Genomic DNA, 21431 nt, shown 5'->3' with positions numbered 1-21431 from the left:
GGTGTTTTGAGTAATTGGATTTTTGTTATGGTTCACCAGTCATAAGCTGTGAAATAGGACTGCAAAATAGGAACTTTGTGATGAGGTAAGGAGGATGTCAATTGCCAGTTGAGTATGAATATCTTACAAGAATGTCTGCTGCAAAGTGCCTTCTGGAGCTTTTAGCAGTCATGTCTACCTGGGAGGAGACCCCATGGTGGGCACAGGACACTATGGAAGAATATATTTGCCAGAAGGAGTTTCAAATGTACTCGTGGGATGGTATAATGCTGCTAAGCCTGCCTCTGGTCTTTTCTAATAGAGGGACCCTGTCAACAACTTAAATTGCAGGTAAAAGCACAGAAAAATTAAGTATTTTGAATGCTTACTTGCAGTGTTTCTCTTTTGCATAACATTTTTGTATTCAATTGCCTTTGAACTTGCTATCAAATTTGACTTTTTCAGAATTAGCCAATTCTCTAGCACAGCACCTCCCTCCTGCCATGTCACTTCTTCTTAGAGGGTCTAATTAACATTTTTCCTCCACTCCCCCTCCTCACTTCCCTACCAAACTTTGATGTAGCTGCTGGGGGAAGAGCGGCTGGGTATACTATAGAGCCAAAGGAAATCTCACCGCTCCAATTCCTTAGCCGCCATCAGGACTCCCCAGGTGCTGGTCCAATAGGTGCGTCTCCATCTTGGAATGTAGTAGTATACGAACAGAACACAGAGAATTCCAATACTTCAGACTCCATTGAAACCCACAGCAAACCCAGTACAACCGTGAATTCAAGTGCATAAAGCAGCAAATAGCAGAACCGCAAACCCCCAACCAGCTACAACCTCTCACATGTTTCACCCATAGGCTTATTCATAGAGGATAGTGCGATCTGTTCGTGTACTACTACATTCCAAGGGGTATACTATAGAGTTTCACTTAAAGTAGAATTAAACCTTCTTTTTTTTTACATATCTCTACTGCTACCAAGCAGTAGATATATGCAAAAACATTTAACAAAATAAAAAAAGTTACCAAATAGGTAAAAACATACCTGTGTCTCCGCCGCTCGCTCCCGTCTGAAGATCTGAAGATTCTTGAGCGGCCGTAAAGGATCATGGGGCGGGCACATGTACGTAGAGATCTTCGGTCTGGAGAAGAGGAGAGACACATGGTAAGTCAATGCAGGCAGCCCGGCAGCGTTCACACAGACAGACACAGTGGGACACAGGAGACACAGCATTCAGCGGTGGATGGGAGACCTGCACCAATGCTGGAGGGACTCCTGAAAACTACTGGAAAGAAGAAGATGATCAGATCAAAAGGCATTATTTAAGGTAAGTCCTTAAAGCAGCAGGGGGGTGTGACTTTAATGTCACTTTAAGTGATGCTTTTGAATCTGCTTGGGCTGCTAACATCCAAGATGGTGGTGCCCAGCTAAAGTCTCAAATGTACATAAAACCTTTTTGGAAGATTGTTTTTAAATGACTGGGTCTCTTGAATATTGCGACCACTGTAATCAGTATGTAGCACCACCCATTCCTACCTCCCACACTTCCCGAGGTTCAGCAAAATGACAGCTAACCTCTCTGGCCAAGGCAGAGGCTGCTATAAAACATAACCCTATACCAGCCTTTCTTAACCCTTTTACTCTGGAGGAATCCTGGAAATAATTTTCAACTCTCAGTGAACCCCTGCTAAAACCAATTCATTGAGGGTCAGCTGAAAAAATGTTCCTTACTTTGGTAGACATTGGAAAAAATATCTCCCCTTAGTAGTAGTCAGAATGCCACACACAATTACAGGCAGCTCATTGGTGATATGCAGCTGGCTCAGCCAAGTGTTGCCCCCTAAACTGTGTAGGCACCATCAGATGGAAGGTCAATGAGCCACAGCACAAGAAACCCCTAGCAACCTCTGGAGAAACTGTGTAGGTACCATAAGATGGAAGGTCAGTCAGCAACAGCTCAAGGAACCCCTAGCAACCTCTGGAGGAACTGTGTAGACACCATCAGACGGTAGGTCAATCAGTGACAGCTCAAGGAACCCCTTGCAACCTCTGGAGGAACTGTGTAGGCACCATCAGATGGAAGGTCAGTCAGTGACAGCTCAAGGAACCCCCAGCAACCTCTGGAGGAATGCTAGGTATCACAGAACCCCGACTGGGTATTGCTGCTCTACACAGTTTCAGAAAAACAGCTGTCTTTTCTGTGAAAACAAAATACTTATTACTGTTTATAAGAAGAAACAGAGGAGCTGGGCTTAACTACTTTTATATAGCATAGCTATGATCTTAAAGCAGACAAGGCTTAGACAACAATTAATGTTTGCCGTCGGAGATATGCCACTTTGTATATTGCTCTTTAAAGTAAACCTGTCACAACCTGGACAATTTCTGTGAAGCATTTGATGAAATAATAAAAAAAAAGTGCAGGAAAGGTCAGGCTTGGTCACATACCCTCCTACCTCCCTAAAAGGACCGGTACTTGGGAGGGAAGGACCACACACGTCTTTAACAGGAAATGTCAGGATTTAAAAAAGAAAAACTTCATTTCATTAATAGTTTTGCTTTATTTTTTTCTCTCATATTCTCAGTTTGAATTGTTATCGGAATAGGTTTACTATAACCGCATGACTAGGCAAAGAAGAGTTTGTGCTGGCCAGCTAGGATAAGTAACTGAGTATAATGAGTACTGTAAGACAACAATATAGAGAATTCATTTCTGAATAAATAATATTTATCTGAAATTCAGATACATAGCAGCATCGGCACATTTATTTGTAGCTTCAAAGGGCTACATAGATATATGAAATAGCATGTAACACATGGAGATAAATCACTTCAGACATTAGACAGCCTTCATAATTCTCTCTGCCCATGTGCTTTGGGGTGTGCGTGAGGTTTATTTGTGGTATGTGGCAAACATCGTGCCTGAATGACAAAAATGCTTCTTTGTCATTGTGGGTTTTATTACATAGAGACAACTGTAGCAGCTGAGCCCTGCCTTTCACTGGTGGTGTCCCCTTTTCTAATTTGTTGTGGTATTGCGGAATTGTGATACAAAAGCCACAAGAAGCAGAAAGAACAGATAATGCCGCAGTCTCATAGTCTGGAGACATAAAATGATAACCATGGAGCACATTGTAGCCAGTGGCCTAACCAGGGTTGTATAATCTAAATAAGACTGCGCAAGTTCAAAACCAGCCAGCCAAATACCTAATACAAGGATAAAGCTAGCCATACACTGATCAAATTTCAATATTGCCCAATATCTTTCAGGCTGGCACAACCCTGCTGGCACCACCCAGCTCAACTTCGACTTTTGTCAACATTTGTTGAAGAAACTGTTTGGCGTGGATGGGGAAAGCTGATAGATTTCTTTTGTTCAGCCTGCAGGCTGAAGGAAAGAGATGTTTAAATGTATGGCAAGCTTAAGGAGCTTTTTTTTTTAGTAATGTGACAGTAATTTTTACATTTCATTGACTGTCACTTTTTTTAACCTAAGGCCTCATGCACATGGCTGCATAGGGGGGGCGTACACGTAACATTTGAGCATATTCCCCCACCCGGGAAGCCGGGAGCGCTGCATACAGCCACCTATGGAGGTTACTGGCTGTATGTCAGTTATATGTGGCTACTTTTAGACAGTCTTCGTTCGGGACATATGTTTGTGCACATGTGCGAGTTAACTAAAGTAGCAGCATATACCCACTGTACAGCCATTAAAGGAGAACTATGGGGTTAGGGCTTTTCTCCATAGTTATCCTTAGGGTAACGGGAGGTCACAAACTAGCGTCCTCCCGTCACCCTAAGCTCAGTATACCGTGAGCTACAGCTCGCGGTATACTGAGACGCCGCAGCTGAAGCGGATTCCGACAATTATGTCTGGATCCACCCAGCTGTGTGAGTGACAGCTGGCTCTTCCTATCTAGAGGCAGAGCTAGCTGTAATCGCCCCCGTCCATTCCGTCAGTCAGCGCTGGAGGATCGGAGCGGGGAGGGGGGAATCCAGTCCTTCCCCTGTCACGGCAGAGAGCCGTGACAGGATCGAGAAGTGAGCGAACGCCGGTATGTGTTCGCTCACCTCCCGATCTACTGAGCCGACCTGTGACAGTCTCATTGTCACAGGTCGGCTAGAACTATGAGGTGAGTGAAAAGCGCTCACCTCATAGTTCTCCTTTAATGCCTATGGGTGCCTGTACTCAGCACCTGTTGCTTCCGAGGTGGGGAAATACACCCAAATTTTACATGTCGTCCCCACATGTGTTTGTGTGCATGAGGGCTATGGATGCTTATTCTGATATGTGTTAGCCTTTTATATTTTTTTTATTAATAGTTGTATTGTAAGCACATGACGCTTGAATAGCTTCAGCCAGGAAATGACAGCTGCCAGTGGCAAGATTCTGCAGATGGCAGCTGAATGTAAATACAGCAGGTAGTGGGCTGGTGCAATAGCCAGCCTGCTAGTGGCCATTTCACATTGCAATAGCAGGGTGGCTATTGCACCCGCCCACTGCTTGCTGTGCCCTCCTCCCAGCGTGGAGGAGAGAGCTAGGGGATCCAACCAACTAATCGATAAAAAGAATAGTTGACAACTATTCTCATTATCGATTATTATTGATTAGTTGGTTGCAGCCCTAGTGTGGGTTGTCTCAGTTAAGATACAATCTGATTCATGGTAAGCTGCTGTACATGATTTGTGTGTCCTTTCTACTCTAGCCTGTAGTGCATTAAGATATGTTTGTTGGATATCATGCCCCAGTCTGGCTCCATTTCGTATTTAACCCATAATTAGATTTGCTTTTTACCATTTAGAAAACCAGATGTGAGTTTTCTGCACACAGTGGAGACATTTTTATAAGTGGAACTAATATTCAGCCTTTCAATATATGAGGAACTAGTTGGCATCATTGTTACCTGAGGCACTGTCAATGATCTAATAGTTTTGACCCTTTACACATCTAAACTATTTTATTTATTTAAAAAAAAACCTAAAGAAACCGAGAGCAAAACTCTTATCACTTGCACGTTTTAGTGCATTGAGGCATGTCCATTTTATGAATGGGCTACCAGCACATCTCAACAAAAAAATATCTGCAGCCATTTAGGCAAAATGCAGCAATCCAACGCAGAGCTGTATCTAACTCCTTTTGCACCCGAGGCAAGAACAGAAAAATTGCCCCTCCAACAGGCGTGTGACGTAACCCAGCGCTGCACAAGCGCTGTGATGTCAAGCACCCCGCCTCCAGGATGTTTTTTTTATTTGTTATTATTTTTGGTTTATTTTTATTATTTCTTTTTTATTATTATTTTTTATTTTTATTTTTTTTACTGTTGGGGGAAAGGGAGGGGGCCTTCAGGGAGATATTAGAGGTCTAAACAACCCCCTGATATTTCCCTTTTAAAATAGAAAAAGAAATTGAGGATACTGAGAGTCATTCAGAAAATATTTACTATCATCCAGTTTCTGAATGGGGAGAAGCCTCTGTGCTGAGTGCTACTACCCATTGAGAAAGTCATGAATGAACAGGAAGTGATGTAAAGCACTTCCTGTTCATTCATAACTGGGGACACATAGCATGTGGGAGCCGCCAGCTGTCAGATCCTGGCCGAGCAGCTCTCTCTCCTCACCGCTTGGCCATGCTGCTGTGACAGAGTCTCTCTCCTCCGCCCCATGCGGCTGCATCGCTTCCTTTACTTCTCCTCGGATACCCGCTGCATGCAGATGGGGGAGAGCAGCGGGCACCCAGAGGAAAAGCTGCGTGGCTGATATGTACCGATCCTCTATGCAGAGCTATGCCGCTTCACTTCTCCCTGATGGCTGTGCCCAGCACCTGAGCCCAAGGCGAGAGCCTCAGTCACCTCGCCCTCACTACGGCCCTGATCTAACGCACGGTATGTTGCATCGCAAGCGGCTATTGTAGTGTTACTGTGTTAACATGCCCTGCAGTAATATGCATTTTACTGCATTACCGCTATGCACAAGTGTGAAGCCAGCCTAAATGTCATGTCAGCTTCAACTATGCTTTGCTTCACAACCCAGGAATTGCAATCTTGACTGAGCAGACCCAAAATCATTAATATTTTTTTTATGGAAGTGTAAGTAATGTAATGTTAGAATTCATTTTTATGAGATGGTCACTCAGGAGAGTGACATAGATGAAATGTAACAGGTAATCTTTCTGAATTGATGGCATTGTGAATGTAAAGGGTATTTTAGCTCACAAAATTTTGCTACATAAGATAAGTTAAAGTTGGGTCTGTGTCAGGCCCCGTCTCTGCTGCCAGGCACACAGTGTAATAAAGGTTTTGCAATAAAGGTGAATTGTGAACATGGCCTAGTTTGAAGGAAACCTTTTATGAGAGGAATATGTAAGCTGCCATTGCCGACCTTCTTTTGAAAATGCTGATTTCATGGTTGTCATGCTGACTCTGGTTGTAAAACTTTTTGGCTGCGAACAAGTCCATAAAATCAGATCAGTGGGCCTGATAGACTTAAATTGGAACTTGCCTACCGAAAACAAAACAAAACAAAAAAAACACATGTACATGCAGCTCTGCATGCTGAATAGGAAACACTATGCAGTCAGAAGGTAAAATAAAGTTATTTGGCAAAATATAAACACACCTCCCTTCAACTTTCTGGTTTGTCAATGCACTGGTGACATAGCCAGGACCTCCTAGCTTACCGCTTTGAAGGCTACATCACCAGTGGCTTCCAGAAAGTTTTTGTCGTCCAGCTGCGAGATCTCTCCAGATTTTGGGAAATCTCGAGTGATCTTTGGAAAAGATATGCTTTTATTCTTTCTTTTTTGCAAAGATGTTTATACATTGCCTTGGCTTCAACAATGTGAGTGTTGACTTGACTTCTGTTTTTTTTTAGGGGGTTTCTTTTAATATTAAACAGTACATTAACAATTATATATACACAGATCAGCCATAACATTATGACCTGATATTGTATAGGTCCCCCTTTTGCCACCAAAACAGCCCTGATCCGTTGAGACATGAACTCCACTAGACCTCTGAAGGTATGCTTTGGTATTTGGCACGTCAGTAGCAGATCCTTTGAGTCCTGTAAGTTGTGAGGTGGGGCCTCCATGGATCGGATTTGTTTTTCCAGCACATCCCTCTGATGCTCAATTGGATTAAGATCTGGAGAATTTGGAGGCAAAGTCAACACCTCAAACTTGTTGTTGTTTTCCCTTAAACCATTCTTGAACAATTTTTGCAGTGTAGCAGGGCGAATTATTCTACTGTTTAGAGAATGCAGTTTCCAAAAAGGGGTGTACTTGGTCAGTAACATTGTTTAAGCAGGTGGTATGTGTCAAAGTAACATACGTAATGTTACACGAATGGCAGGACCCTATGTTTCCCAGCAGAACATTGCCCAAAGCATCACACTGTCTCTGTGGGCTTTACCTTCTTCCCATAGTGCATCCTGGTGCCATGTCTTTCCCAGGAAAGCACCCGGCCATTCACCTGATGTACAAGAAAACGTGATTCAGCAGACCAGGCCACCTTCCATTGCTCCATAGTTCAGTTGTGATGCTCACGTGCTCATTGTAGGCACCATTGGTGGTGGACACGGGTCACCATGGGCACCCTGACTGGTCTATTCGGCTACGCAGGCCCATACACAACAACCTGTGATGCACTGTTTGCTCAAACTCTTTTGTCTCAGAACCAGCATTTGCAGCAATTTGAGCTTCTCAAATTGAAGCACATGGGGATCAAAGGCTGGCCTTTGCACTTCTATTGGATTGGACTACACGGGACAGCCTTCGCTCCCCATGTGCTTCAATGAGCCTTTGCCGCCTGTGACTCTTGACCCATGATTCATTTATTTTCCTTCCATGGACCACTTTTGGTATTTCCTGACCACTGCAGACTGGGAGCTGCAATTTTGCTCTGACCTAGTCGTGTAGCCGTCACAATCTGGCTCTTGTCAAATTTGCTCAAATCCTTAAGCGTGATAAAGTGCTCACTTGCTTCCCTAATATATCCCACCCACTTCCAGGTGCCATTGTAATGAGATCAATGTTATTCACTTCACCTGTCAGTGTTATGTTACCTTATTTATTATATTATATATACATTATATTGCTTATGACAAAATCCTATGCCTGGAGTTCTCTTTTCTTCCTCTTGGTGGTTTCAGATTTGTGTAGGCAATCCTCTTCTACAGCCTCCATTGCAGCATAATGGGCTAGCATAGGGAAGATTTCCATTTCACATCTGGCTCTTACTAATTAGGCAGCCGGTGTTCTCTGAAGAGGAGACACACAGATCTCTACATCTTGTCATCTCGCTCCCTGCTTATCAATCCCCAGTGTCCCTGTCCCACCTCCCCCTCCGCGCGCGCACACACACACACACACACGCTCATCTTGTTTACCCCGGTGAATGGGATTGGTGATATAAATAGAAGATGATGTAATGCTTTTTTTACCCAAGAGACAAGTTCCGTCAATGGAAGGCGCTGTGCGGATTTTAATGGAAACTGACGATACATGACAATCGAAGGAAATGCTGGGATAAACGCAGAGCACTTATATCCAGTATTTGTTCTTATTTCACCCATACATATGGCATTAAAATTATTATTTATAAATGGTTTCATATAAATTGTAGTCTTTTTTCCCCCCTTTTGATGGAGCTTAATATGTCCATTATATATGTTGGTACGCACTATGCTGATAAACATGTAATTCAACATAAAAATTTTCAACTACCACCATTTTATTCTATAGGGTCTTGGCATTCAGAAAATATATAATGTTGGGGGGTTTTACGTCATTTTCAGGCCTAAAATGTGGAATATAACATGGGTGCAAAAATTGAAAAAAGGGCCTCAGTCATGAAGGGGTTAATAAGACAATGAGCATACAGCTCATGAATTCACCTAGGGCTTATGATATCACTGAGGCACTGTGCTCCTTGTGCCTTTGCAATGTCAGTAGTTCCTAATCGATTGGTATGGTTCCGTCCATAAATCAGCTTCTTCTTTTGTCTGTTTTTGACAAATATACATCATTTAGATTCTGCACTACCCCCTCTTCATTGTATTGCAGCAGTGGTTGCTCAGGGAATTAACCCCTTCTGAAAAAGAAAACTGTTTGTATCTAAACTGACTATTATATCCCCGGTTTAATTTTAATATAGCTACAATCCATTTGGTGCTGTTGTCAAAGCTCTGGCAGGAAACTTGTGGTGACATTTGAATATTTGACCTGCATATGGCCGCTTGTCATGACTGAGTAGATCTGGACCATGAAAGGGCTTGGTGCCTATAAAACAATACCCTAGTATTATGATCAGTGTAAGCTGCCATGACATGATTAAGTGGATGGGGTGGGCACAGACACAAAGAGGGGGGGTAACAAAGGGAAATACATCATCAGTGTAAAGGGGGGGTTTATCCATGTGCCAAATCAAGAAAGTAATTATACAAGTTCAATGTGTTGGGCCAGCCACACCACATCACTTTAAAAGTGATGTACGATAATTTTTATTAAACTAATACCAATACCCCGCTTTATGCATACAAATAAATTCCTCTTGGATAAGTACTGGGTATTAGAAACAATTGGACTGATTACTGACAACGGACAGTTTTAGCGCATGGCTGGTGTACCCTGGGTTGCAGTGCATTTTTTACAAGGCAGGACACTTTTTTAAAACTTTATTGGCAGTGTACAAAATGTACACACCATTTAGGTCTCTTTACAGCAGTGTGAGGAAATATTCAGCATGTCTGCATTTTTACAAACCGCACATCACACCAGCGTTGTGGTGTGAACAGAGCACATAGAAAACAATTGTTTTCTGGTGCCCTTGCGGTGACTGGTGTTGATCCAGTGAGGAAAAACATCAATCACCATGTGAACAAGCGCTTAAAGCGGAATTTGATCCACCAATTCTATTTCTCCAAAAACAGTTACTTTTAAGGCATGCCAACTGTCAAGTTTGCCAGTGGGCTTGTTTCGACTCTCAACCAAACCTTCAAGCCCTCAAATGGCTGGTGTCATAGCTGATCACATGTGCAGCACCATGGCAACCAAAATCTAAATAGAGGCTAAGATGGCACCTTCCTTGGATGTAAAGGATAACAGGTTGTAGTTCTGCTTTAACTGCTTGCCGTCCGCTCGTTGTGAAAAAACGGATGGACGGCAAACTTTGATTTTTGATTTTCACTCACCTCATAGTTCCCCTTTAAGTGTAAAAAAAAAAAAAAAGATTTCAAAAATTAAAGTTGCAAAAAATTAAAGTCACACATTAAAAAAATAAATAAGAAAAAAAACAAAAAAAAAACCCGTACACACTTAAAAATGCTTTGGGCACGCCTATGTGCGAAAACGACGATAGGGCCATCAATCACTGTTAACATTAAACTGATGAGCGGTAAAAGCTTTTAAATAATTGCCTATGGCCAATTTTGGGTATGATAGTCTCGCAGAATCCCCTTCATCAGGCAGAACAAGTGTTCTATATATATATACTTGCTATTTATCAGGGTTGCCAGCCATTGACAGCCGAAGCACCCAACCGTATTACTTTGGAACAGCATTTTTCGAGTGCAATGGGTTCATGGACTTTACTCTATTTACCTGACGTGACTCCATCTGTTATACTCTACCAAAAAATGGGGTCATAATAAATGTTTCATAATATAATGTAGGAAAAACAGGTTTTTTTTTAAATCAAAATCCCAGTGGTGATTAAATACCACCAAAAGAAAGCTTTATGTGTCCCCAAAAAATTACATAAAATTCATTTCAGTACAGTGTTACATCACTGAATAAATGTCAAAGTATCTCAGCGCTGAATACTGAAAAATGGCCTGGTCAGGAAGGGGCTTTAACACCCCGGATTTCAAGGGGTTCATGTCCAAAATAATCAGACACTTGCGCCAATGTTCTAAGTTAAAAATTGTTCTAAAATGTGCACAATTACCACAGTGGCGTGAAGAAAGAGGGGTGGACAGCGATGATCAGCACTGCAGGAAAGAGAGGTGCATGCGTATGGACGGACAGCACAAATCTTTGTTAACCCCCCGAATGTCTCCAAGAGTGTCAGGTTTTAACTGGTTGCTATGCACCTTGCTTGTCCTATATTAATATAGGACAAGCAAGTGCAGAGATTAGTAAAAAAAAAATGTATTGTAAAATTAAACATTAGTAAAAGAAAAATGTTAAATTAAAAATGAGTAGCACAATTTGTAAAATTAAAAACCAGTAAAAAGAATTGTAAAATTAAAAATTAGTAGAAAAAATTGTAAACTTACAAATTAGTAAAAAAAATATATAAAAATAATTGTACTATTTTTTTAACGTTTCGTATTTTTTGTTATTTCACCAAATTGTAAACTTCTTGTTGCCATTATGTACTTAGCCGTTTTCTTTGTGTTGGAATAAATCAAGCTATTTTTGTAGTAAATAAAATGTTAATAAGCACTGGGGGTGCTCCATGTCTGTCTGACCATTGTATGGACAGATGCTGGTTCCCAGTCACAGATGTGAGTGTCACAGCTATTTCCTAGCCCTCTGTGTGAACCCCTCTCCATTGTCAGTCACAATTCAGTGCTTGCTTTAGCCTTCAGTTCCCCCTCATTGTTTGTCCAGCTTTGGTGTCCAGCACAAAGTAAACAGGTCAGACTGGAAATGAAATGAAGTATCAATGCTGGGTATACCCATGGGAGCAGAAGACACACAGACCATAAAACAGGGCTTGTCTGCCCACGTACACAATGTTGTTTATTGTTTACACCGCAAAAAAGGAAAATGTTATTAATTAATGATATGCATTTGAGATGAAATACATGAGCTGTGTGTAAAAATATACACAAAATGCAGAAAAAAAACCTTTTATAACATGCCACGTTTGTAAATGTTTTGGCAGGTTGTGATCTGGTAAGCCGCTCGGTGTAAGTCACATGCAATAAAAATTGTGGCTGGAAAGCAATTATTTAACATCATTTATGGAAATCTTCCAGCATGGTAAATGTCCCACAAAAACAGCCTGTACAGTTCATGGGATGTGATCTATTGTGCAGTCACTGCAGGGGAACGTGCACCACTAAGGGGCCCTTTTATAAGGGAGAGCAGATATCACTATCTACTCTGCACTATACTTGCAAGGTTAATCCAAACTTTAAGCTGCATTTTACCGCCCATTCATAAAATGAAGGCCATAGTGTGGAGCCTAAGGTATGTGAAGGAGTTCTCTCTGCTTAATGTAGAAGAGAGAACTCCTTGTTTGCAGGAGAGGCTGTTGACATGGTTTTAACAGGTCACAAGGCCCATGGCTTTAACAGGTCACAAGGCCGGCTCTCCTCCTGGATTCTTTTTCTAACTCAATTCATTTCATGTGCTTCGCACTCTGCTGGCTTCTGAGTACCTCTGTGCTTGTTAACTGTTTGATACTATTTGCTTTCCAAAGCAGTGGTATGGTTACGGTAAAGCCATACATACCTCAGCTTTATAAATGGAGCTCTTATGACCTGATTTACTAACATTTGACGTAAGGTAATGCAAACCTGTGTTAATTTGCTACGGCCAGTCATGTGATTGGATGTTTGAAATGAACATAAGTTTACTTCACCTCACATTACACTTAATGAAACAGATCCAGGATCATTTTACCTCATGCTCTACTTTAGTACATCAAAACTGAGATCACTTCCCATCCCATCCTTTCCCTTCACTTCAGTTCACACCTGACATGAGCATGTTTGGGCCTTTTTCAGACTTTTTTTGAGTGATTGTACAGGCATTTTTGCGAACATTTCGGGCTTGAGCTTTTTTAAGGCAATGAAACGCTAGTTACTAGGCAAAATTGAAGTCTATTGGGGCCACAATGCTTGACTCTGCCCCAAAAGAAGCTCATGTACTGTTTTAAGCTACAAGTGTTTTGCTACAGGGAATAGAATGCTAGGGGGAAAATGAAAACAATGGGATTCCTCCTCGTGAGCATTTTAGTGCTTAGGCATTCGACCTATAGGACAGGTTTGAATGAGGTCAGGTCCAGGATCCATTCGCGTCGCCTCATATCACACCAGTAAAGGTCCATTATCACCTCACCTTACACTTTATGATCAGCTCGCATCACCACACTTTACACATTAGGATCACCTCACCACACCTTGCACTTTAGGATCACCTCACCTCACTTCACCTTACACATTAGGATCACCTCACCTCACTTTACACTTTAGAATCACCTCACCTCACTTTACAATTTAGGATCACCTCACTTTACACTTTAGGATCACCTCACCTCTCTTTACACTTTAGGATAGCTTCACCTCTCTTTACACTTTAGGATCACCTCACTTTACAATTTAGGATCACATCACTTTACCTTACCTCACTTTACAGTTTAGGATAACCCCACCTCACCTCACCTCACTTTACACTTTAGGATCACCTCACCTAACACTTTAGGATCACCTCACTTTACACTTTAGAATCACAATACATTACCTCATCTCACTTTACACTTCCAGGCCATATTTGTTAATTTCTGTTATAAAGAAAGATGTAAGACTCTTATGTAAAGTGGTACCTATTATAAATGACATGAGAAGTGTTTCTGTTTCCTCAAGTTACTCTTGATGAAAGAGTGCAGAAAATGTATCCCTTCACTTTGACCCAATGTTCACAGTAGCATCAATGGATGAGAGGTGGATTGGTTGGGCACCATATGAGCTCTTGCGGTTATATAAAGTATGAAACGCTTTCAACTGTAAAGCGACCCTTTATCTGGGCTGACCTTATGTCATTTTTTGTGTGTCTTGGATATTTTTACCCACAAAGATTTTCTCATCCCCATACAGTTCATTCCACAGAGTAGCTCTGAGGACAAGAATTATTTCAGTCGATGTTTAAACTCCTGGCCTTGGCAGTCCCTGGGGCCTTGTCATAAAGTGAAATGAATGCGGCTAATATTTCATTTAATTTTCTTTTGAAGTATCTTTGTTTTCTCCTATTTAGAAAAAAATAAAAGCTTTCCATTATCTACACTATATCATTACTAGGGATGCACTGATACTGATATCGTTATCAGTGCTGATGCCGAGTATTTGGACGAGTACTCCATGCTCCAAAGCTTAGCCGATACTTAAGCTTCCGGTATCAGGAAGCCGGGCAGCGAGTCATTACACGCTGCCCGGCTCCCCGGGCCAATCACGAAGCTGGGCAGCGTGTCATTACACGCCCCCCGGCTTTCTGATTGGCCAGAATTCCGGTTTCATGCCCCCTCATGACGAGGGAGCATGGAGTCGGCTTCCCGGCCAATCAGGAAGACAGGCGCCGTGTAATGACGCGTTGCCCGGCTTTCCTGATTGGCCAGCTTCTTAACCAGTCAGGAAGCCGGGCAATGCGTCATTACAGGGCAACCGACTTCCTGATTGGCCGGCTCCATGCTCCCTTGTCACCTGGTGCGAGGGGGCATGGAAGCGGCTTCCCTGCTAATTGGGAAGCTGGGTGGCGAGTCTTTACATGCCACCCCGCTTCCCGGCTAATCAGGAAGCCAGGTGGCGAGTCATTACATGCCGCCTGGATTTCTTAATGGGACTTCCGGTATTGGTATTTGGTATCGGCAGATACTGAGAAAAAAAATATCGGTACTCGATACCGCAAGAACAGCAAAGTCAATATTTCACAGTCAGTATTCCCTGTAAAGAAGATTGAAAGAAGATGTATCTTTCAGCGCATTTGACCAAAGATCTGCCTGGGGTGTCCTGCTTGCAATGTTAGAATAAGCCTGTCATGTACTGCCATGTACCTTGATGGAGACCGAATGGAGGAGGAGGCGCCTTTTGTGTCTCTTGTCCAACACCCCAGGGAATGTGTGGGCACAGAGTAGCACTGGTACTGGTAATGCCGGGTAGAATCAAGCAGGAACAGCACACAGGAGCAAGGTCGGGGTCACACACCGAGGTCAAGCCAGCTGGGCGATGCGGTACCAAATCAGGAACAGTGTCGGGGTCACAAGCTGAAGTCAGAAGCCAGAGATTAGACCAGGTACAAGGCAGGAGACAAGAAGCAAATCCGTAAAACAGGCCGAGGTCACAGGAGGCAGGCAGCGAGCAAGAGCAAGAAGAGGAGTCAGTAGCAAGCTTGGGTCAGGAACAGAAAACAAGCAGGACTTCAGAGCACAGGGAACAGGACTAGCTGAAGATCAATCAGCAATGAGGGAGCCACACATGCCAGTTTATATATGCTCATCCTATGTCACTTCCTGTGCGATGTCAACACGCACACACGCATTCCAAGCACCTTCTGTTGAGCATGCACGTGCATTTCCCTGTGTCCCTTTGGCTGGCTTCACACCTGGGCGTTACTATAGGCGCGTTTTCAGATCACGTTTTTTAGTTCACTGAAACGCGTGTTCGACGCTCGTTTTTATACCTCCCTGGCGTTATGATTTTTTGTTCTCCTTTTTTTTCTCTATCCTTTTTTGGGCTTTTTTTTTTACTTTCAAACTTCCCGCCGGTTCCGCCCCCCCCTGCAACGCGGACGCTCGCAAGGGACGGAACCCGGAAGACGGCAGCGGCTGGAGGACACAGCGGGGATCGCGGAAAAGGTAAGACCTACGGTGCATTCCCGAGTGTGGCTCGGGGTTACCGCTTTGTTAACCCCGAGCCACACTCGGGAATACCAATGGATATGCGCTGCAATCGGCCCCTGTGCGCGAAAAAGAAGCTCAAGTACTTTTCCGTGCGTAGGGCGTTTTTCAGTGCAACAAATCGCACTGAAATACTCCCAAGTGGGAACCATGCCCATAGGGATTGATTGGATTTCACTTCTTGAGCGTTTTTCATCGATTCGATCAGCGCTGAAAAACGCCCAGGTGTGAACCCAGCCTAAACACAGGTTTCTGAGCATGCGTGGGAACTTTAATGCGCACAGGATTTCTCTTACAAAGCACTTGTTGCCAATTCTCATTTGAAACATTGTCTGCCCTCATCAACTTCCTGAAGACGCAAGTATCGCATACATGAGCAACACAGTTGTAAAATGACACACTTAAAGGAGAACTATGAGGTGAGTGCTTTTCACTCACCTCATAGTTCTAGCCGACCTGTGACAATGAGACTGTCACAGGTCGGCTCAGTAGATCGGGAGGTGAGCGAACACATAATTGTCGGGATCCGCTTCAGCTGCGGCGTCTCAGTATACCGTGAGCAGTAGCTCGCTGTATACTGCGGCGTCTCAGTATACCGCAAGCTGTAGCTCGCGGTATACTGAGCTTAGGGTCACGGGAGGACGCTAGTTTGTGTCCTCCCGTTACCCCAAGGAGAACTTTGGGGAACAGCCTTAACCCCATAGTTCTCCTTTAATTCCTGATTGAGTAATGCAGCTTTCTGTGTCACCTCTGTGCCAGTTGCTTATTGGATAAGTGACCTTCCTGACTGTGCAGTGTGGCAGATGTGTATAAATCACTGACCAAACAAATCCCTTGGAAATTAAAACAGTAAACACATGCGTTTCAACTATGTATTTAGATGTCATTTTTTTAGTTCCACTTAATGTTGGTAAACTAATGTTTGACCATGATTTTCCAATTTCTAATTTGTTCGTTTGAATGTTTACCCAATATAATCAATACACTTAACCACAATTGTTTGTCCATGTCCATGCTGTCATTTGTATATTAGTTCTTCATCAATTGATGATTTTTTCCCTGGATATTTTGTCTGACGAGTTCTGTGGCTTTCTATAATTACTGTCTGCATGACAAAATCCCTCTTTTTCTATATGTTAAATTCCTTTTCTATAATCGTTTAAAGCTGTTCTGAGATTTTAAGTTAATATTTGTAAAGGAACAATAAATAATGTTAATTATTTTTACTGCAGCTTTGTAAGCGTGTTATAATGGCTCTGTATTCCCCCTTGGCCCTGCAGTACTATATTCTGCATAATGTACTTCATTACACCAGCTCAGCATCAAAGTTTCCTTGGAAGCAGTTAAATGTTGGCACTGTGTAGTTAGTGTTCACCTGTTTTTTTTATTATGGCACCCCCTCTCAGATCCCCGCATTTGCCCCAGCATGTATGGGAGATGGCATTTTGCAGTGTTGCTTTAGTAGCATTGATTTTATGTGAATCCTGAGAAAATGTTGCTGCGACCGCTATAGGATGCCATGACTATGCAGGCTATAACTCTAGAAATGTGCATTTTTAATGATAAAGTTAAGTTACAGCATGTCAGACCATGACGAGCTGTTCATATTAAACTTCAGGGTTGACCGTAGGAAAAATTGTGTTGCCCCTAAAACCCAATCAGTTTCTCCATTTATATTTCTGGGGCAAATTAGGAAATAAAAGGGAGAAGATGGTTTGTTTCTAGGGCAATGCATTTCTTAGCCCTGGCACTCGGAACATTGAGAGCTCATTTGTACTTTATTTCTAAGGCTGGAACATGTGGACCCTGGATACATATACATTTAAAAAAACTGAGCTGCAGTCTCCATTTGTCTGTAGTCATATTTATTTCTAGCAGTCTATGTGTTATTGTAACCCTGGCACTGAAGTCAGTGTGGAATCATGTGTCAGTTCTAGGCAATTTACAAAATGCTGAGTGTAGACTTTTCCTGGCTTGGGGGGCGCGAGCGTATTCTCTGTGTCACTGTAAAAAAAATAACCAAAGCTTCAGATATTCAGTCACTGTAGTCACCGTTTAGTGCATGGTAAGTTGACTCTTGTATAGAAACATTCAAAGGGGAAGTTACTTAATTGCCAATAGCAACTACATTTTCAGCTTTGGTACAGGCCTTAAAAAAAAGGATGAATCTGATTGGTTGCTGAGGGCAGTTTTTGTGCTTTGGACAGTATGTGGAACAGAGCATCAAAATAGAAAAACATTCTACCCAGCGCCCATAACCTATAAACTTATGTAGTATGTTTGCCATGTAATGTAATACTACTGGCTGGTCAACTGCTATGTGTAAAATAAACTTGCCTGCCCCCCTCCCATAAAAAATCCACCTAATATTGGGTAGTGTTATGATCAGGGGTTGCTTCAGTTGGTCAGGTCTAGGTTCAGCAGCGTTATGTCCCCAAAAATGAGGTCAGCTGCCTTCCTGAATATATTGAATGATCAGGTTTTTCCATCAATGGATTTCTTCTTCCCTGATGACACGGGCATATTCCAAGATGACAATGCCAGGATTCATCATTGTAAAAGAGTAGTTCAGGGAGCATGAGACATAATTTTCAGACATGGATTGGCCACCAGAGTCCAGACCTTAACCCCAATGAGAATCTTTGGGATGTGCTGGAGAAGACTTTACACAGTGGTCCAACTCTCCCATTATTACTACAAGATCTTGGTGAAAAATTAGTGCAAATGTGGACGGACATAAACGTTGACATTGCATAAGCTTATCGAAATGATGCCATGGCGAATGCGCGCCATGATTTCTTTTTTTGGCCAGGCAGTGTATAATTAGCAATAGCTATTTGTAATAAGGAACAACAGTGGAATAAATATGCATTAATGCTCAATTGAAGCCTCTGCAGTTGTTAATGAAATACAGTTCTGCTGCATATACGTTAATATACTGTATACTCTCTATGTTGTTGTTTTTTTTAACATTATAATAACTGCAAAGGAAAACTTTTAAAGCTTTAATAAATCAGAGGCTTCTATTGGCCTTTAAAGCATTAAACAATATATCATTTATAAAGCATAGCTGGTGACGCCCAGTTCACCCTGGTAACAAATCAGACCAGGGGTAGGTAACCACGGCACTCCAGGCTGTTGTATAATGCCAAGTCCCATGAGACAATGCAAGGCTGGAAACCACAGGTATGACTCCCTAAGACAGAGGCATTATGGGCATTGTAGTTTCACCACAGCTGAAGTGCAGAGTTTGCCTACCCCTGAATTAGACCATTTGTCCATGAACATTGTAGTGTCAAATAGTTGATCGTTAATAGGTTTTGGACTAATTGAATGCTGGATGGCACTTCTAGCCGTGCCATTCAGTTAAAGCGCCTGTAAACAGACATCTTACAATGAAATGAGCAGCTTGAATGTTGAAGAAACCCAATCTGACCAGCTGAGCCAGAGCCAGCCTGCACTTGGGACTCTCCGACACAGGATCTTGCATCAGGAATTTTCCTGGCGGATTCTCTCCAGAGGTGCGCTGGGTCTTTGCCCTTAGACTGTATTTTTGGAACAACAATTGCCAGCGCAGCATTAAACGTTGAAGTCTCAGCCTGTGCAGGCAGCTCTCAAACCACAAGCCATTCTCACAGCTTAGCCTCTTTTCACGCTTCTTGGGCAATGTGTTGATGTTGTGCCCTTTTCTGAAAAGGTTAAATTGACATGTGGAAATGCTAAAGACAGAGCAGGCCTCCCTCTAGTAAGGGGCAGCAAAGAGGTCAGATTTTAGGAGCAGTCTACAGGATTCTGATTTACGTTCGGATCTGTTCATTAGGAAAGTCTGTCAGGTGAGTGATATAACTGCAGAAGATCACCTTCTGTATACCACAGTAGACATTTCCAGTTTACTTTTACACAACAGACAATAAAGGTGGCCATACAGTGTGCAATCGAAGGAGCCAGTTGGAAAATCTTCGTACAAACAGAGCTGCTGACTCTGTTCGGGTATGCTGTCAGAATACAGAGGAAACAGCGGGGATTCCTTGATCAATGCGCTTGTAGCGTTGATGGAGGAATCTGCTCTATTTTATAGATAAAAAAGTAGAGCAGTGTATGGCCACCTTTAGGGCCCATTCAAACCTTGGCATCCTGGTGGTCTGAGTTAAAAGGTTAGTTTATCAAAAATGAAAAGATGAACTAACAACAACCCCCTCCTGTCCCCGCTGCACTTATCTGCAATGTTTGTGAAGTTACAGTATCTGTGCTGGGTGCCGTTTTTTCCAGTTGGCATGGGTGTTGGGCAATGATCATCATTGCAGATAAGTGCGGCGGGGACTGGGAGGGGTAAGGAGTGAGTAGCGATGATGCTGAGCTTGGTGGGAGCCCACTTCATCCAGGCCTACTCAAAATGATCACTGCCACCCGTCCTGCAGCATTGGCGGCATTCCCCTCCACTTTTTGATGTATAGCTGCGGGGCGGGGAATGGGCCTCCCTGCAACTGATTGGTGCGGGAGGAGGCGGTGGCGGTCAGAGTTTTGAGTGGGCATGGGAGAACTCAGGCGAACTGGGTTGGCACCAAGCCCAGCCTCATCTCTATTTGTGAGTTAGTTCAACTTTTCATTTGTTGTGCAAAGGTCAACTAACCTTTTAATGCAACACAGCAGGACACCAAGATTTGGAGCTGCAGTGCACTGAGGATGCATTCAAAATGAATGGCACTGAAACATGCTGATGCATGTAACATGCGTTAATGTGCGTTGCATTACCGTGTGTTTCGGCCCTCAATTACAAGTTAGTATCAGCACAGCTCAGCACACAGACACGGCATACTGAGATGAAGTAACAGCATGTGCATGTGCAGAAGTTGCACCATGCCAGCCTGGCCAATCAAGGTAGAAGACACCAAACCCAGAAGACTGGGTGAAGATGGCAGTGCCGGCAACGGAGGGGAGAGCAGACAGTGCAGTGCTGGAGGGAATCAAGGTAAGTCAACCATAATGTGCTACTACGCTGTGCATATTAGCACATTATGGCAAACACCTCCAGGGGGATTTTTTGGGGCATACCCCATTTTACTTCCATTTTTAAAATGATATCTAAACACTTTTTCTTCTAGATTAGGCAAGGATTAGTCTCTGTCCTTCTTAGGGAGACTCACCCCTTTCTTTGTTCTGGTGACCATTATCGGTGCAAAAGAAAGTGATGGAGGAACCCAAAACAGACAGTTTGCGTCCACCGTCGCTCATCTGTCTCCAGCCGCTCAGCATGCAATTACAAGTGAACAGCTGTGGACAGCCGTGGCTCCCTGTCAGCCTGTCATCGATTGGTACAGGCTTCCTGGCTGCGTATGCCAAGCAAGATAATATCTCTGGGTCAAAATCATTCATCATTTCATTACATAAAGTGCATTGATGTCTGAGGATCAAATTTCCAAATTGCCACTTCATTCTGTCATTTTCAAACTGTCACTTCTATCAAAAATCAGGATTTTTTGGTCACTTTGATATTTTTGCTCTCCTCACACATAAAAGTAACTTCTTTCCTTTAGCACTTGCATGCATTGTTTTCATAACTGCTAAGTGGTTACTATGACTGCAATTTTTTGCTTATGTTTTTCTTTTGTTAGTCATCATGTTGTATATATTTATAATGTAAATAAATGTTCATCTGTTTAGATTTGTATGTTCATATTGCTGCAACTAGCTCCAGTACTTGTCCACACCCCATGGAACTGGTATACAGGAAGTGTTGCTTTAGGGTTTCCTGTTTGCTACTCCCTGTTCTTCCCATGGTAATTCAAGGCTTCAGTTGTCTGTGTGTGTGTATGTATATATATAT

At 42.8% G+C, this 21431-nt stretch overlaps 1 protein-coding gene across 1 annotated transcript in view; it reads left to right on the top strand.

Annotated features, from left to right (window-relative positions):
- Positions 1–5748: 5748 nt before the first annotated feature.
- BCAR1 (BCAR1, Cas family scaffolding protein) overlaps positions 5749–21431 on the top strand; it is a 42837-nt gene continuing 27154 nt past the window's right edge. The window contains exons 1-3 of the mRNA XM_018568054.1: positions 5749–5872; positions 11879–11889; positions 13001–13042. Of these exons, the coding sequence (XP_018423556.1) occupies positions 5749–5872; positions 11879–11889; positions 13001–13042 (177 nt within the window). The remainder of the gene's footprint in view (positions 5873–11878; positions 11890–13000; positions 13043–21431) is intronic.

This window comes from Nanorana parkeri, unplaced genomic scaffold, assembly GCF_000935625.1.
Source record: "Nanorana parkeri isolate BGI_ZX_2015 unplaced genomic scaffold, ASM93562v1 scaffold1132, whole genome shotgun sequence".
In the NCBI taxonomy this organism is placed as follows: Eukaryota; Metazoa; Chordata; class Amphibia; order Anura; family Dicroglossidae; genus Nanorana; species Nanorana parkeri.
The sequence above is the reverse complement of the archived record's forward strand: the minus strand, read 5'-3'. Positions and strand labels throughout refer to the sequence as shown.